Source organism: Leiobunum rupestre, chromosome 8 (genome assembly GCF_980474605.1).
Source record: "Leiobunum rupestre chromosome 8, qqLeiRupe1.1.hap1, whole genome shotgun sequence".
Lineage (NCBI taxonomy): Eukaryota > Metazoa > Arthropoda > Arachnida > Opiliones > Sclerosomatidae > Leiobunum > Leiobunum rupestre.
This window is the reverse complement of record NC_143391.1, coordinates 57325750-57342769: the sequence shown is the minus strand read 5'-3', so window position 1 is coordinate 57342769 and position 17020 is coordinate 57325750. Positions and strand designations below refer to the sequence as shown.

At 35.2% G+C, this 17020-nt stretch overlaps 1 protein-coding gene and 2 long non-coding RNA genes across 3 annotated transcripts; 1 reads left to right on the top strand and 2 right to left on the bottom strand.

Annotated features, from left to right (window-relative positions):
• Nucleotides 1-763: 763 nt before the first annotated feature.
• On the top strand, nucleotides 764-1661 carry LOC149933771 (uncharacterized). Its single transcript, XM_090157415.1, has 2 exons — nucleotides 764-1599; nucleotides 1655-1661. The coding sequence occupies exons 1-2, from the start codon at nucleotides 764-766 to the stop codon at nucleotides 1659-1661; spliced, it is 843 nt and encodes a 280-aa protein (XP_090013541.1).
• A 74-nt stretch (nucleotides 1662-1735) lies between these two features.
• Nucleotides 1736-2803, bottom strand: LOC149933770 (uncharacterized). Its single transcript, XR_016473022.1, has 3 exons — nucleotides 2523-2803; nucleotides 2299-2468; nucleotides 1736-2228 (listed from the first exon to the last, which is right to left on the bottom strand). It is a non-coding gene; the product is annotated as an uncharacterized LOC149933770 (long non-coding RNA).
• Nucleotides 2804-2839: 36 nt separating this feature from the next.
• Nucleotides 2840-3247, bottom strand: LOC149933769 (uncharacterized). The gene is made up of 3 exons (XR_016473113.1): nucleotides 3189-3247; nucleotides 3054-3127; nucleotides 2840-2924 (listed from the first exon to the last, which is right to left on the bottom strand). It is a non-coding gene; the product is annotated as an uncharacterized LOC149933769 (long non-coding RNA).
• Nucleotides 3248-17020: the final 13773 nt, after the last annotated feature.

The window sequence follows — 17020 nt, the reverse complement described above, 5'->3', positions numbered from 1 at the left end:
TGCAGATAAAATTATCATCACAACAAATAAGTAAGTAGAATTTCATAATAATTAAGTAATACTTAAATAAATAATGAAGTCATTAAAGATGAGTAAATATATGTATTGTATTTTTCATATAAACGAACGGCCTAGGCTTAACTAAATACAAGTTTAAAAAAATGGCACACCTATCATGCACCTTTAATAGTATTTTCACCCTCACCATGGAGGAAGCACGTGACTGATACTGCGTTCAGTCATGGCCAACTTCGCCCGCTCACTACGCTCGCACCAGGCGGCCTACCCAAAGAATTTCAAATCCATGTATTGGCGCGAAATAAAAGTTTGGGTTTTAGTGTGTTCGACGGCCGTCGGGAGCGCCACTTCCGGACCTTAAAGTTGGCTACTTTTATGATATAAAAAACATGGTTTTCTATGGCGCGAAACTTGACCGTAATGAGTACATAGTACTGAAAATTATTTAAAAATCACAAAATTATAGTTATTTTTTACATAGGTTTTACCTTAAAAGTTCAATTTCCATATAATTTCCCTCAAATACTTCATTACTTATTTAATTTTTAAATAGTATGTCTGAATAGTTAAGCCTTATCGGGTTATAGATTGGTCGTCTTTTAAAACTATTTTCGCGGCGGGAAATTTGAACCATTGATAATTACTTCATGCTGGACGGTATTTGATTAATGTAAAAAATATTTTATTTTCCAATTATTATTTTAAGTTGTTACATATCAATAATTTTTGTAGAAATTAACCAAAAATGCCTTCGTGTTGTGTTCCCTATTGTCCTTCTGTAAAAGGCAAAACACCTGGAGTTTCTTTCCACGAGTTTCCTTCTGATGGGTTGTTGAGGGGCATGTGGCTAGAAAAAATTTATCGGGATAATTTTCAAATAAATGACAAATCAGAATCAAGCGTTGTATGTAGTTTACACTTTTGTGAAACAGATTACCGTAAAGGTCTTAAATTACGAAAGCTTGAAAAAACGGCAATACCTACGGTATTCCCACAGTATCCAACTTATATGATACCAAAACAGCCACGCAAGAGGAAACTTCCCAATCGAAATAAAAATGGTTCAGATCCACCAACTAAAACACTACGCACTGATGCAGATAATTTCACATCGGTAATTAGAATTGTATCTCCTGACAATCAAAGCCAAGCTGCTGGAGGCTGTGCTAATCCTGCAATTGAAACGCCCACTAGCAGCCAGACAGATCAAAAACCTGTAAATACAATTCCTATTAATTTGGAAATATTGAAAAGGAATTTGCGTAACCTTCGCACAAAAATATGGCGTTTAAATAACAAATTGCAAGACCAACAAGATAAAATTGATTCTTTAGAAACTAATCTCCAACATTACACTAAAAAACCTTTTCAAAAACTTACGACTATTATTAATGATGCTGAAGCAGAAGATGACGAGGCCTTATTTCTGCTTGACTTAGTCAGCAACTACAAGAAAAAGAGACCAGCTTGGAACACCAACACTGTCAGGCTGTGTACACTGTGGTTTATTACTTCACCAAAGGGCTACAGACACCCTCGGACAGCTGGCTACTTAAGATTACCCGCAAAGAGCACTCTCAAGCGATATTTAGGGGGAATCAATGGTGAAACTGGTGTTACAGCGTTAATTAAACAGAGGCTGACTGCTGAAGCCAATAAAGTAGATCCAAAGCACAGGATTGTATCCTTAATTATTGATGAGATGTCAATCAAACCTCAGCTCATTTTTGACAGAAGACTGGACCGTATATTTGGCTTCAAAGATACAACAAGACACATTGCCATGAACAACCCTAGTACCAGCAATTCCGAGCCACCTACAGCAGTACCCAAAGATCCGGAAGTAGCCAATCAGCTTTTGACTTTCTTGATAAGTGGTATTTCAAAATCTTTCACCACATTAGCGGCTTTCTTCTTTTCCAAACAGTTAATGGGGAAAGACCTTTACGACCTAACCCTTTCGGTAATTCGAGACGTAGAACAATGTGGCTTTTTCATTTTGCGGGTAGTTACTGACAACCACAAAACAAATGTTGCCATGATGAGAAGGTTATGTGGAACATCCGGAAGTGTCCATATTAGCCATGAAATTCCACACCCACTCGATGATCAAAGACTACTGTTCCTAAGTTTTGACCCAAGCCACGCCTTAAAAAACTTGCGTAACAAATTATTAGATGCCAAAAGTCAGGAGGATTCTGATGATATTTCTGGGAAATACGTGAAAAACTTATATGAACTCCAGACAGATGAAACTATCAAGGCAGTCCGAAATCTCACCAGAAAATGCGTTTATCCTACTAATATTGAGAAGCAGAATGTGAAGCGAGCTATGGTTATTTTTTCAGCACCTGTAATTGTAGCGCTTGAACACCTTAAAAAACACAGTGGCAGTCATCCAAAGGCTTATTTATTCAAAAATGCAGGACCAACAATTGAATATCTGAAAGCTGTCAAAAAGTGGTTTGACATACATAATATTTGTAATCGTCAGCACAGCATACAATCCCGCAACTTGGACAAAGCACCCTTTATATCCATGGATTATGAACGTCTTGACTGGCTCCAAAATGATTTTGTTAACTACATAGAGGACATACAATACAATAAACAACCATGCTTTTTCACTTCGGAGACATTCCATGCTGTCACTCTTACCTCCAAATCAACCGCAGCGTGCGTAAACTACCTCCTCCAATCAGATTTCCCATACGTACTGACAAGATGCCTTACAAGTGACGCTATTGAAATGTTTTTTAGCATACTTCGTCAGAATGCTGGAGGAAATGACATGTTGGATGCGAGAAAACATTTTACACAAGGGAACGCTGAAGTTTAAAAAATCTGCATCCGCAAATGTTACACCCGAGAGTTTCACTGGGATGGGCGCTCATGATTTTGGCCAACTAGATGAGGAAGAAAGAATCGTGCCGGCAAACATTGTACTACCAGTTAAAGTTACTGGCATACTGGATGCGTTGAGTAAAGAGCCTGACACGCAAAGAACCACTTTAAAATTGGCAAGTTTGGCTTACGTGGCTGGTTTTGTGGTACAGAAAATGGAGCAAGCTGAATTTTGTAGCTCGTGTCTCGATTGCATTTCCGGACCCTGCTCAAATTCACCACTTTTAGACTTAATTAAAACATCCGACAGAGGAGGCCTTAGTTACCCAAATAAGGATTTTGTAATGGTTCTTTCGGTAGTTTTGAGCTTTATTGAGGCAGCAGTTCCTTATTTACGAGAATCACCTCATTCAATAATTTACTTTTATATATTTATATACTGTACAATTAACAACTTGTTTACTGTAATTAACACAGATTCAATGTTTACAATAAAAAGTTGTGTAACATTTACAACTTCTATGTTTGCATTTCTGCAACCTTTGCTTCTGTAAAATTTACAGAAAAGGTGTAAAGCTTTTGGACAAACAAAGTTAATTTTTTAGATAGACAAAGGTGTGGTAATAATTACATCTTTTTTCTGTAATTTTACAGAATCAAATCTGTACAATAAATCAAGTTGTTGTAAATGTTACAAAACGTTTGTAAAATTTACTACACATGTTCTGTGAAAAGTACTTTTAGTTTTTACTGTAAAAAATACAACCCTTTTACTGTTATCCAAAAAAAACAAAATAAATGGTAAGATTTACAGAAATATTCTGGCACGAAGTGCTTCCAGATGTTTTCTGTAATTTTAACAGAACTTGTTTATCTGTGTATATTTGTTTACTACTATCTGTGAGCCCATTGTCGTTAAATATCTGGACGACTATTGATAAATTTGAGCAAGTGTTTTCTATATGTTCATTTGATGTGTCTTCAATTTTTTCGGTCGATGCCAGATGTTATTTAGGCGTAACATATGCTCTAATTTTGTTACGATCTCGTTCCATAGATGTTACAATAGAACATCTGCAGAAGCACGTAAATTGCACTTAGAGTGCATCTGGAGTACATATATGTTACACATAATTGCATCTTCTGAACACCAAAAGTGCATATGTTCATGTGTTCAACAGGTGTCAGGTGCTCTAATTTTGTTACGGTCTCGTTCTATAGATGTTACAATATGACACCGGCAGAGCACCTAAAATGCCTTTAGAGCACATCAGGAGTACATCTACCGTGCACATAATTGCATCTGATGAACACTAAAAGTCCATATATGCAAGTGTTTAACATGTGTCAGGTGCTCTAATTTTGGTACGCTCTTTAGGTGTTTTTTAAACGTGCTGTAGGTGTCATAAAGATTTGCAGTATACTTCTGATTTAGTTTGAACCGATTTCACTTTTCCCTTAAACGAAATTTGAATTTTCTAATCACTTTTTTCTTTATAGTTTAAATCACATTGCGTAGAAATATTCATTTTACGACTCAAAAACCTCGGAACGAACCGTGCCGGCGCTAGGATTTTCGGGCCCCTGCCCCCCGACAAATATTTTAACTACAAAATATGTTTTTTTGGAAATAGTCAGAAAATTTAAGTTAGAGGCCCGGGCCGGGGTACCTTGGCCCCTCTTACCCTCCCCCCTAACGCCGGCCCTGAGAACGAACTTACTAACACAATTACCAAGAATACGCCAATATACGCCGTAAACACTCTCGAGTAGTTCAAATTCTTTTCACTAGGTTCCACTATCCCGAAATTGAACGTACTATTTCTCTCAACCAAGATCTCTTCCTGATTGGTTTATTTTAAATATCTTTGGCGCGAACGGGTTTTCTAGGGATAACCGACGCCTTGTACTAGCCAAAGCTAAACTGAGCTACGACCCCTATTTTCTCCTGATAACACGGGGATCACATCCCATCTTCGGCACGCGCTTCGCAATGCTTTATTGTAGAAGGCTGGCTCAATAGTTGATTCTATAAAATGTCTTTACGCTTGCCCAGCTTGTTGAAATGTTGCCCTGGAATAGTTCAGCCAATGCCTAAGAATGAGTTCATAAACTCTTTAGTGGGAGAGAAAACGGATCCACAGCTGAAGCTGGGGGGCAACATTTCAACAAGATGGCTAAGGTTATTTTATAAAAAGAACTATTGTGTTCTCCTTCAGCGAGAGCTATAGTCTCTATTCAATTAGAAGCACGCGCCGAAGACTTGACGCTTTTCACGCATCTAATCTTTGCAATATTTTATATCGTAGAAAGAGGTCGCTGGAGTTTAAAAACGGTCACAGTTTGCCCCTACTATTTAGTGAAAATAAACCGTTTAAATTCAAGTGATGAGTGACAGAGTAAATTTGGTTGTGAACTGGTAGATGTTAACGGTAATAGTTAGTGTAGGGAGCTGTAACCCTGCCACCTGTTTAAGGCATTAAAAGTTGCTAGATGACTTGGGCCTAGGTATTAGCCTAGCTGATTATTATTATTATTATTTATACACAAGGTTGTTGGTAAAAACTATTTTATGTTATTATAGTGCTCTTATTAATTAAATGTAGAGTCGGATTGAAATATTGTTAATAATTAATGGACGACTAATTAATAAAACGCCGTAATGGATTTTCCTTTGTGGCGAAATTACTCTCAGGTTGTTAATGTTCAGTGGGTTAATTATGCTTAACGACCGGGTGATTTCGATATTATTTATAATAAACGGGGTGGTTGAGAAATAGCTCCTTTCTTTATTTGTAGTAGGTCATGGGTCACCTCCACATCTCTATACCTTGATTTTATTTTAGCGTCGATCAATTTTCAAGGGACATTGTTCCAATGGAAATTTACAACCGTTTCCACAAATAAAATTATTAATGAGTGGAGTCTTTACCATCAAATATTAAAGTTAAGTCGGCAATCGGTGGCTTTAAAGCGCGTCTGGACCAAAATAAGAAATGGTGGACAGTGTTTTTTGAATGACAAATTAAATTGCTATAGGCTTGTGAAATTGAAATTTAAATGTAGTTATTCTTACATTTGATTATCATAATTGTTTTTAATTTAATTTTATTGTTGCTTAAGACACATGGTTCAATAAGTCTATACACTTTGCATTTCTTGTACAAAAAAATCCTTATAATATTATATTTTTTCAATTTCAATTTTTATTTATTGGAATAAATGGTTACAATTTTTAGGAGGTGAGGGGCTAAGTCAGCATGTGACTTGTGCCCCGCGCAACATTAGAAAATATTTATATATAATATAAAAAAATAAAGGTTGTATTAACAACATCAGAGAATATATAATAATTAAAGGAGAAAAAAACAAACAAAAAGGATAAGAAAAAAATACAAATTCGAATGCTAAGAGCAAAAAGAATATAAACTTATCATAAAAAAATTCGAGCATGGGTCCCTCTAGATCCTAGAAATCAAAGTTATACTTGAATGTAAGTAGAGTCAAGAATCAGTTTTTTGATTTTATCTTTAATTAAGTGGGAGTTTTACATACCGAGTTATAGAGGGGGTTGTATTGAGTTGGAATATTGGTGGTAAGGTACTTGGGCATGACGTCTCATTATGAATAAGATTTAGGCAGATATAATCGTATACTTGAATCACCGACATAATTTTACTGAGGTAAAAAAAACGGGAGGTGTGCGGGCAATAGCATAGTTTGTATATGGAGCGGATCGCCCTTTTTTGAAGTTTTAGGGCACGATCTAAGTTAGTATTGCTAGTGATAACTGGTTTAAGGGGTTTTCCCCCGAGCTCTTCGGTTTCCCCTTCCATAAAAACTTGTCGAGGTTAACGGTAATAGCTAGTGTAGGGAGCGATTGGTTCGCGTGGCATGAGGGCTTGCCACCACCCTCCTACGCATTGTAACCCGGCCAACTGAATTAAAGGCTTCAAAAGTCGCTTGATGACTTAGGCCTAAGGTGGTGCCTTGGATATTAGCAGAAGTATATAAATGAAACAAGAAGTGTACTACTTAGAATTTTCGTGCGCCATGTGATTTCGTTTGCCTTCTCCCTTTCGCGCAGATGAAAATAGTTCGGTAACGCGGCTACAACGATCACATGACTTCATCCCTGACGAAAAAAAACATTGGAAACCAATAGGAATTCAATTGGAACGTTCAAATGTCTATTGGGAACTGATTGGGTTTGTATTCCAATTGAAAACCAATGGGAACCGTATTGTTTGGCGATTGGGGAGGTATTGGAAATATTAGCCTATTGGAAACCTATACATTTCCTATACGAAACCAATAATCAATTCCAATGGGATATTTATGAGTATTATTTACCAATAAAAATCCCATTGAACCCCATAGAAGACCAATTGAAGTTTTCAAATGGATGTCAATGGACATTTTCGACCAATTCGAAACCGTAAGACCGCCATAAACGACCAATTGAAGTTTACAATTTGATGTGAATGGGTATTTTAACCAATTGAAAACCTATTGACCCCCATAAAAGACCTTTTAAAGACCCCAATTCGATATGAATGGGTATTTTCGACCAATTGAAAATCCATTGACCCCATAGAATACCTTTTAAAAACCCCAATTGGATATTAATGGGTATTTTCGACCGATTGGAAACCCTTAGACCCCCATAAACGACCAATTGAAGTTTACAATTTGATGTGAATGGGTATTTTAACCAATTGAAAACCTATTGACCCCGATAAAAGACATATTAAAGACCCCAATTCGATATGAATGGGTATTTTTGGCCAATTGAAAACCTATTGACCCTCAAAAAGGACCTATTAAAGACTGAATTGGAAATGAATGGGTATTTTCAACCAATTGACCCCATAAAATACCTATTAAAAACACCAATTGGATATGAATGGGTATTTCGACCTATTGAAAACCCACATAAATCCTCAATTTGATATTTATGTGTATTTTCAACAATGGAAAATTCTTTTTGGCTAGAACATGAACTTTTGACCCATTGAAATCCAATTCAATAATTGACTACAATATTTACTGGTACTTTTCACCAAATTAAAACAAACACAGACATTTTAATAGTAATTCTAACTTGCCTTTTTTATTGTGATAGTTAATTTACATAATCCCCGATGTTTCAATTCTGTTTGGAAATTTACAAATATATGGTTTATTTACATGCATCATTACACATTTCTCCTGAATAGTTGTTAATTTAAAAGCATAGTAATTTTCAGTTTTATGGGCAATTTTTATGTGTGAAACCGAGGTTTCTTTTGTTTCCACGTGTTTAATTATGACTACGGGTATTTCATTGTTATTTGATTGATTTTTATCATCAAGGAAAATAAAATACTGAATTTCCCCATAGCATTCCGTACCATCATAGTTAAAGATTACTAAACTGTTATTTTGTTTTGGGGCTTTCTGGTAAATTACTCCAGTCAAAACTAATCGATTAAAAACACATCTTTTTGAAATATAATGCAATCCAGTTTCATCAAAATTTATCTCATTTGCATTTAAGTATTCCATTTCTAAATGTGTAAGACGTCTAATTTCTTGTTTTCCTAGAGGTAAAACTTTATTTTCAAAATGCTTTGACTTGTCAAAGCCTAATTTTTTCAAGTAAGAAATAGTTGTATTATTAATTTGAGATGAAAATGGCTGAAGAAATGTCTCAAAGTTTAATTTTCTTATGTACTTTGCACAAATTTGAACTGGTAATCCTTGAGTTCCATTTACGTAAGAAATAACCTTGCCATTTTCTGTTTCGAAAACAAATGAAGAATGTGCCCATAAGGGACCAAAATTAAAAACGCTCTTCGGTAGGTGTAGAAGAAAATGGACATATAGTAGTTGGTATTGGTAAACAAACTTGTTGATAAAATAATTTGCATCATTTAGGTCTTTTGAAGAGATACCCGATTTTAGTAAGATATAAATACTTTGAGAGAGCAGGTTAAAATGTTTCAAATATTTTTTTGGTAAAATTCTGAAAACACAGGGGTAGCAAAAAAAAATTAACCAGTTCCTCCACTCATTTGCCTTCCAAAGATTTCTATCTTTTAAAGATCTAGGACGTCTAGCGATTTCAGAAGGGGTTTTAATATTTTTTAATCGCAAGTCAATTTGAGATAAATTCGTCGGGGACCCAACATAATAACATTTATCAGTGTCAGATAACCATTTATCAACTGTAGTCTTAACCACTCCTAAAAGAACGACATGCATGTAATCTGGAACAAAGCCTTCGATTATATTAAACAAGGGTAAATTAATTAAGACACTTGGACCCTTAAACCCGCAGACAGATTTTCCCTTATCTAAAGCCTCATTCATATCCTGAATAGTTTTTTCTTCTTCTCTCTCACTGTAAGTGATTTCACTTTCTGAATATCTAATGTACGACTTGAGTGCAGCTGATAGTTTGACATTATGGCCAGGATGCAAACACCAACTACACCCAAAATAGCCATTGTATTGAGTAGAATTTTGTAGTTTTGGTCGTGCTACTGAATCCGGACAAGTACAAATAGCAATAACTTTGCTATTGACTGTGTGTCCTTCTATATTTTGCCAATCAACTCCTACTTGATAAAGCTTTTTCAATTCTGTGACAAATGGTTCCAAAAATACTTCCATTTTTGGGTCAGTTCTCCCACACCACAACCCCACCATTAAAACTCTTGAAAAACGTTCTCTAGGAGAAAGTTCATTTATTACCACAAAAAGTGGCCACACAGAGTATTTACTTGACTTGAATAGTGCAACACCATCTGTGCTAAATGTGATAGATATATTATTGGGGTTGTTTAAAGGCATTCCTGGCAATGAAAGTTTTTTATATACATCCCCATCATAAATATCTTGAATCATATCAGGTTCTTTTCTTCTTTCAAATTTATAATTAAAATTAGAGTTCTGGAGAACCCATTTTAGCTGTCCTTCTAACGGTATGGTATAAAAAGAATTTTTTACAGAGGCTTTGTCGAATATTTAGGAGCAGTTAGGGCACAATAGATTAACAAGTTGATCGTAACAAATATCACACAGCAGATGTTCTTCACTGGTATGGCTATTTAACAATTTTTTAAAGTGGTATTTGGAAGTTGGGACGGCATTACTTCCAACCATTGTGTTGATCATTACAAGTAAATCTTCTATTGCAATTTCCGTTAACGAATGTCTAAGAGCAAATGCTTGAACAAGTAAAATCGCCTCGCCTTTCGAAACACTGACTCCTAATGAAATTCTTTCGTTAAACTTGTCACACATATCTTCATTGATGCTTCCTATACCTTCATTGCAAAATGTTTCTCCTCCTTCTTCATTGAGTGTTTCACCATCACTTTCAATAGTGCTAAAATCTGATTCGAAATTTTCAGTGCTCCCAATATCAGTTAAATCATAATTTACAATTTTGTGTTCATCACATTCACTCCACTCTTGTTCATCATCGCTCTGGTTAATACTAATTTTATCTATTCCATGAGGATTTGTTTCTTCATTTTCAATAACATTAGGCATGTCATTCAGATCAGTTCCCACCCGAACCTAAATTTAATTCTAAATATAAATATATTTCCAACAAAATTACAGTAATATATAAAAAACACGACACCTTATTTGTTTTATCAAGTCGGTAATGTTTGGTGCTTCGAGGAATTTTATCACTGTGATCTGGCTCAAGATATAATTTATATTTCCTCTTTTTAGACATGTTTTTAAATAAGTTTAAGCAAAGTTTTTAGACTATCTTTAGACCAGAACTAAAATAATTCTACTTCAGTAGCCAGGAGTTCACCAGCTCCAAGCATAGAAATCTCATAGGTAACTAGAATGCTGCCGCCTACGGCCGAGCTTGACGCCAGTTCGCCTTGAACCTTCAGCCAATGAGAGGCCGTAGAGTGGTTCCGCCAAGGAGGAAAATAATCCTCCTTGGTTCCGTTACTATAGCGGGAGATAGGTGACGTCATTCTCTCCGGTGACATTAAATTCTTGGCAGAACCGCTCTTTGAGCTCTGATTGGCTGAGATCTGGCGTCGTCTGCCACGGCGTTTGAGCCATTTGCCAGTTACACGGCAGCATTCTAGTTACCTATGAGATTTCTATGGCTCCAAGTGAAGCCATTCAACGCCATAGTCACCACTTGATAATTTGGTGACGTTAGCCTCACCATTTTCGATCTATATATTTATTTTTATTTTTCAAAATTAACTACTGTTTCATTTTAAATCATTTTATATTACTCAAGCTGAATATACTTTAGTTTTTTAAACGTTTTACTTAACTTACGTTATTTTTTTTTAATCTTTCGTTTGGTGTAGAAGGCCACTGGCTGTTGGCACCATTATTTTTATTCAAAAAATTGTTGACCACGTGGGGTCGCCGACTGTAATAATGTTTGTGTAGCGTAACTCTCCTTCAAGGTTTAGGCAACACATTTTACAATTATACATAAGGATTTAGGAAGTATTTTTCACATCGTAAGTAATCCGTATTTTTTTTATCATAGTACTAGAAATTATTGATTATAAGTAGTTAAATCAGCTCACTAGTAATTAATTTTGTATATTTTGGCAATTGGTGCAGTTAAAATCTTAAAAATGAAAACTAAACCTCGGTCCTCTAAGTCTAAAAAGAGCCATGCCTTCAATGCTTCGAGGTCCTTTACGGAAACTGAGTTAATTTCTGCATCTGACAGTCCAAAGTTTGCTCTGGTAAAGATTGTTGGCAGTAACACTAAATCAATTGTTGATGTATCGCACATTTTGGGATTTAAACCAAAAACGCTTCAAGATTTCAACCCATTGCACAAATATCCCTATTTTAAGTCAGCTGAAAATGGTAATGAAGATATGAATAAAGAAGTATTGATACTCTTATTAGGCTGTAAGTTTTTTAAACTCAAACATTCCCATGAAAATATTTACTAAATCAGTTGACATATTTCATTCACAGTTTCTGTAGATGAAATTAATGAATGTTCTAGTAAGAAAAGAATTCATGTTCCCAGCTCAAAAACAATGACGAATACTCCGGAAATTAAAAAAAATATTAAAAGAAAAAAAGAATGTAAAATGAGTGACGCAAAGTCTAAGCGACTGCAGAAAATAATGAATTCTAAATTAAAGACACAAAAACATGTGTTTAATTTTGTTAGTATCAAATATAAACAATGATGAATTTTCATTAACTGAGAGTATGAAGGCCAAATTATAGCGTTTGTGCTTGTCATGTTCGGAAGATATTATCCACAAACAGTGATTATTTCTAGCAACCACCCTGTAAAGACGTTGCCTCCGTGGTTGCCTGCAATGGTTTTTCTTTACCTAATAAATATTATTATCATTATATGAAACTCATGCCACTGCTAGCGTGCTCCGCGTTGATGACACAGCACGCACTAGCTGTGGAAAGGCAAGAGTAGTGGTTTATATTCTGAACTGGACGAGTTTGAACAGAGTATTGCCTTCATATTATCAGTTAATATTAATTCATTCCTGATTTAACTAATACCAAAAGTAAAAATATTACATAGACAAAGCCTTGGACAACTAATCGCTTTTGATGTTTGGCAAGCAAAAGGCCACGCTGTAGGCCTAAACTTCCAGTAAATATTTTTTTTTTGTATTAATGCTAATTATTGGTACATCCCTAGGAGTCTTCTGAAGTTCAACAGGATCACTTAAACCATGGTAAGCATTGGATTGTAAATTAAATTTTTAAGAATCGCTACATTTTTGCAAATTGTTTAGTTGATAGTGATCTTACTTTGGGCATAGAAGCTGAACCTTACTCGGTCAATTCTAGACAAGGTTATTTATCAAATATAAACAATGATGAATTTTCATTAACTGAGAGTATGAAGGCCAAATTATAGCGTTTGTGCTTGTCATGTTCGGAAGATATTATCCACAAACAGTGATTATTTCTAGCAACCACCCTGTAAAGACTTTGCCTCCGTGGTTGCCTGCAATGGTTTTTCTTTACCTAATAAATATTATTATCATTATATGAAACTCATGCCACTGCTAGCGTGCTCCGCGTTGATGACACAGCACGCACTAGCTGTGGAAAGGCAAGAGTAGTGGTTTATATTCTGAACTGGACGAGTTTGAACAGAGTATTGCCTTCATATTATCAGTTAATATTAATTCATTCTTGATTTAACTAATACCAAAAGTAAAAATATTACATAGACAAAGCCTTGGACAACTAATCGCTTTTGATGTTTGGCAAGCAAAAGGCCACGCTGTAGGCCTAAACTTCCAGTAAATATTTTTTTTTTGTATTAATGCTAATTATTGGTACATCCCTAGGAGTCTTCTGAAGTTCAACAGGATCACTTAAACCATGGTAAGCATTGGATTGTAAATTAAATTTTTAAGAATCGCTACATTTTTGCAAATTGTTTAGTTGATAGTGATCTTACTTTGGGCATAGAAGCTGAACCTTACTCGGTCAATTCTAGACAAGGTTATTTATCAAATATAAACAATGATGAATTTTCATTAACTGAGAGTATGAAGGCCAAATTATAGCGTTTGTGCTTGTCATGTTCGGAAGATATTATCCACAAACAGTGATTATTTCTAGCAACCACCCTGTAAAGACGTTGCCTCCGTGGTTGCCTGCAATGGTTTTTCTTTACCTAATAAATATTATTATCATTATATGAAACTCATGCCACTGCTAGCGTGCTCCGCGTTGATGACACAGCACGCACTAGCTGTGGAAAGGCAAGAGTAGTGGTTTATATTCTGAACTGGACGAGTTTGAACAGAGTATTGCCTTCATATTATCAGTTAATATTAATTCATTCCTGATTTAACTAATACCAAAAGTAAAAATATTACATAGACAAAGCCTTGGACAACTAATCGCTTTTGATGTTTGGCAAGCAAAAGGCCACGCTGTAGGCCTAAACTTCCAGTAAATATTTTTTTTTGTATTAATGCTAACTATTGGTACATCCCTAGGAGTCTTCTGAAGTTCAACAGGATCACTTAAACCATGGTAAGCATTGGATTGTAAATTAAATTTTTAAGAATCGCTACATTTTTGCAAATTGTTTAGTTGATAGTGATCTTACTTTGGGCATAGAAGCTGAACCTTACTCGGTCAATTCTAGACAAGGTTATTTATCAAATATAAACAATGATGAATTTTCATTAACTGAGAGTATGAAGGCCAAATTATAGCGTTTGTGCTTGTCATGTTCGGAAGATATTATCCACAAACAGTGATTATTTCTAGCAACCACCCTGTAAAGACTTTGCCTCCGTGGTTGCCTGCAATGGTTTTTCTTTACCTAATAAATATTATTATCATTATATGAAACTCATGCCACTGCTAGCGTGCTCCGCGTTGATGACACAGCACGCACTAGCTGTGGAAAGGCAAGAGTAGTGGTTTATATTCTGAACTGGACGAGTTTGAACAGAGTATTGCCTTCATATTATCAGTTAATATTAATTCATTCTTGATTTAACTAATACCAAAAGTAAAAATATTACATAGACAAAGCCTTGGACAACTAATCGCTTTTGATGTTTGGCAAGCAAAAGGCCACGCTGTAGGCCTAAACTTCCAGTAAATATTTTTTTTTTGTATTAATGCTAATTATTGGTACATCCCTAGGAGTCTTCTGAAGTTCAACAGGATCACTTAAACCATGGTAAGCATTGGATTGTAAATTAAATTTTTAAGAATCGCTACATTTTTGCAAATTGTTTAGTTGATAGTGATCTTACTTTGGGCATAGAAGCTGAACCTTACTCGGTCAATTCTAGACAAGGTTATTTATCAAATATAAACAATGATGAATTTTCATTAACTGAGAGTATGAAGGCCAAATTATAGCGTTTGTGCTTGTCATGTTCGGAAGATATTATCCACAAACAGTGATTATTTCTAGCAACCACCCTGTAAAGACGTTGCCTCCGTGGTTGCCTGCAATGGTTTTTCTTTACCTAATAAATATTATAAAGCAAAAGGCCACGCTGTAGGCCTAAACTTCCAGTAAATATTTTTTTTTGTATTAATGCTTATTATTGGTACATCCCTAGGAGTCTTCTGAAGTTCAACAGGATCACTTAAACCATGGTAAGCATTGGATTGTAAATTAAATTTTTAAGAATCGCTACATTTTTGCAAATTGTTTAGTTGATAGTGATCTTACTTTGGGCATAGAAGCTGAACCTTACTCGGTCAATTCTAGACAAGGTTATTTATCAAATATAAACAATGATGAATTTTCATTAACTGAGAGTATGAAGGCCAAATTATTGCGTTTGTGCTTGTCATGTTCGGAAGATATTATCCACAAACAGTGATTATTTCTAGCAACCACCCTGTAAAGACTTTGCCTCCGTGGTTGCCTGCAATGGTTTTTCTTTACCTAATAAATATTATTATCATTATATGAAACTCATGCCACTGCTAGCGTGCTCCGCGTTGATGACACAGCACGCACTAGCTGTGGAAAGGCAAGAGTAGTGGTTTATATTCTGAACTGGACGAGTTTGAACAGAGTATTGCCTTCATATTATCAGTTAATATTAATTCATTCCTGATTTAACTAATACCAAAAGTAAAAATATTACATAGACAAAGCCTTGGACAACTAATCGCTTTTGATGTTTGGCAAGCAAAAGGCCACGCTGTAGGCCTAAACTTCCAGTAAATATTTTTTTTTGTATTAATGCTAATTATTGGTACATCCCTAGGAGTCTTCTGAAGTTCAACAGGATCACTTAAACCATGGTAAGCATTGGATTGTAAATTAAATTTTTAAGAATCGCTACATTTTTGCAAATTGTTTAGTTGATAGTGATCTTACTTTGGGCATAGAAGCTGAACCTTACTCGGTCAATTCTAGACAAGGTTATTTATCAAATATAAACAATGATGAATTTTCATTAACTGAGAGTATGAAGGCCAAATTATTGCGTTTGTGCTTGTCATGTTCGGAAGATATTATCCACAAACAGTGATTATTTCTAGCAACCACCCTGTAAAGACTTTGCCTCCGTGGTTGCCTGCAATGGTTTTTCTTTACCTAATAAATATTATTATCATTATATGAAACTCATGCCACTGCTAGCGTGCTCCGCGTTGATGACACAGCACGCACTAGCTGTGGAAAGGCAAGAGTAGTGGTTTATATTCTGAACTGGACGAGTTTGAACAGAGTATTGCCTTCATATTATCAGTTAATATTAATTCATTCTTGATTTAACTAATACCAAAAGTAAAAATATTACATAGACAAAGCCTTGGACAACTAATCGCTTTTGATGTTTGGCAAGCAAAAGGCCACGCTGTAGGCCTAAACTTCCAGTAAATATTTTTTTTTTGTATTAATGCTAATTATTGGTACATCCCTAGGAGTCTTCTGAAGTTCAACAGGATCACTTAAACCATGGTAAGCATTGGATTGTAAATTAAATTTTTAAGAATCGCTACATTTTTGCAAATTGTTTAGTTGATAGTGATCTTACTTTGGGCATAGAAGCTGAACCTTACTCGGTCAATTCTAGACAAGGTTATTTATCAAATATAAACAATGATGAATTTTCATTAACTGAGAGTATGAAGGCCAAATTATAGCGTTTGTGCTTGTCATGTTCGGAAGATATTATCCACAAACAGTGATTATTTCTAGCAACCACCCTGTAAAGACTTTGCCTCCGTGGTTGCCTGCAATGGTTTTTCTTTACCTAATAAATATTATTATCATTATATGAAACTCATGCCACTGCTAGCGTGCTCCGCGTTGATGACACAGCACGCACTAGCTGTGGAAAGGCAAGAGTAGTGGTTTATATTCTGAACTGGACGAGTTTGAACAGAGTATTGCCTTCATATTATCAGTTAATATTAATTCATTCTTGATTTAACTAATACCAAAAGTAAAAATATTACATAGACAAAGCCTTGGACAACTAATCGCTTTTGATGTTTGGCAAGCAAAAGGCCACGCTGTAGGCCTAAACTTCCAGTAAATATTTTTTTTTTGTATTAATGCTAATTATTGGTACATCCCTAGGAGTCTTCTGAAGTTCAACAGGATCACTTAAACCATGGTAAGCATTGGATTGTAAATTAAATTTTTAAGAATCGCTACATTTTTGCAAAT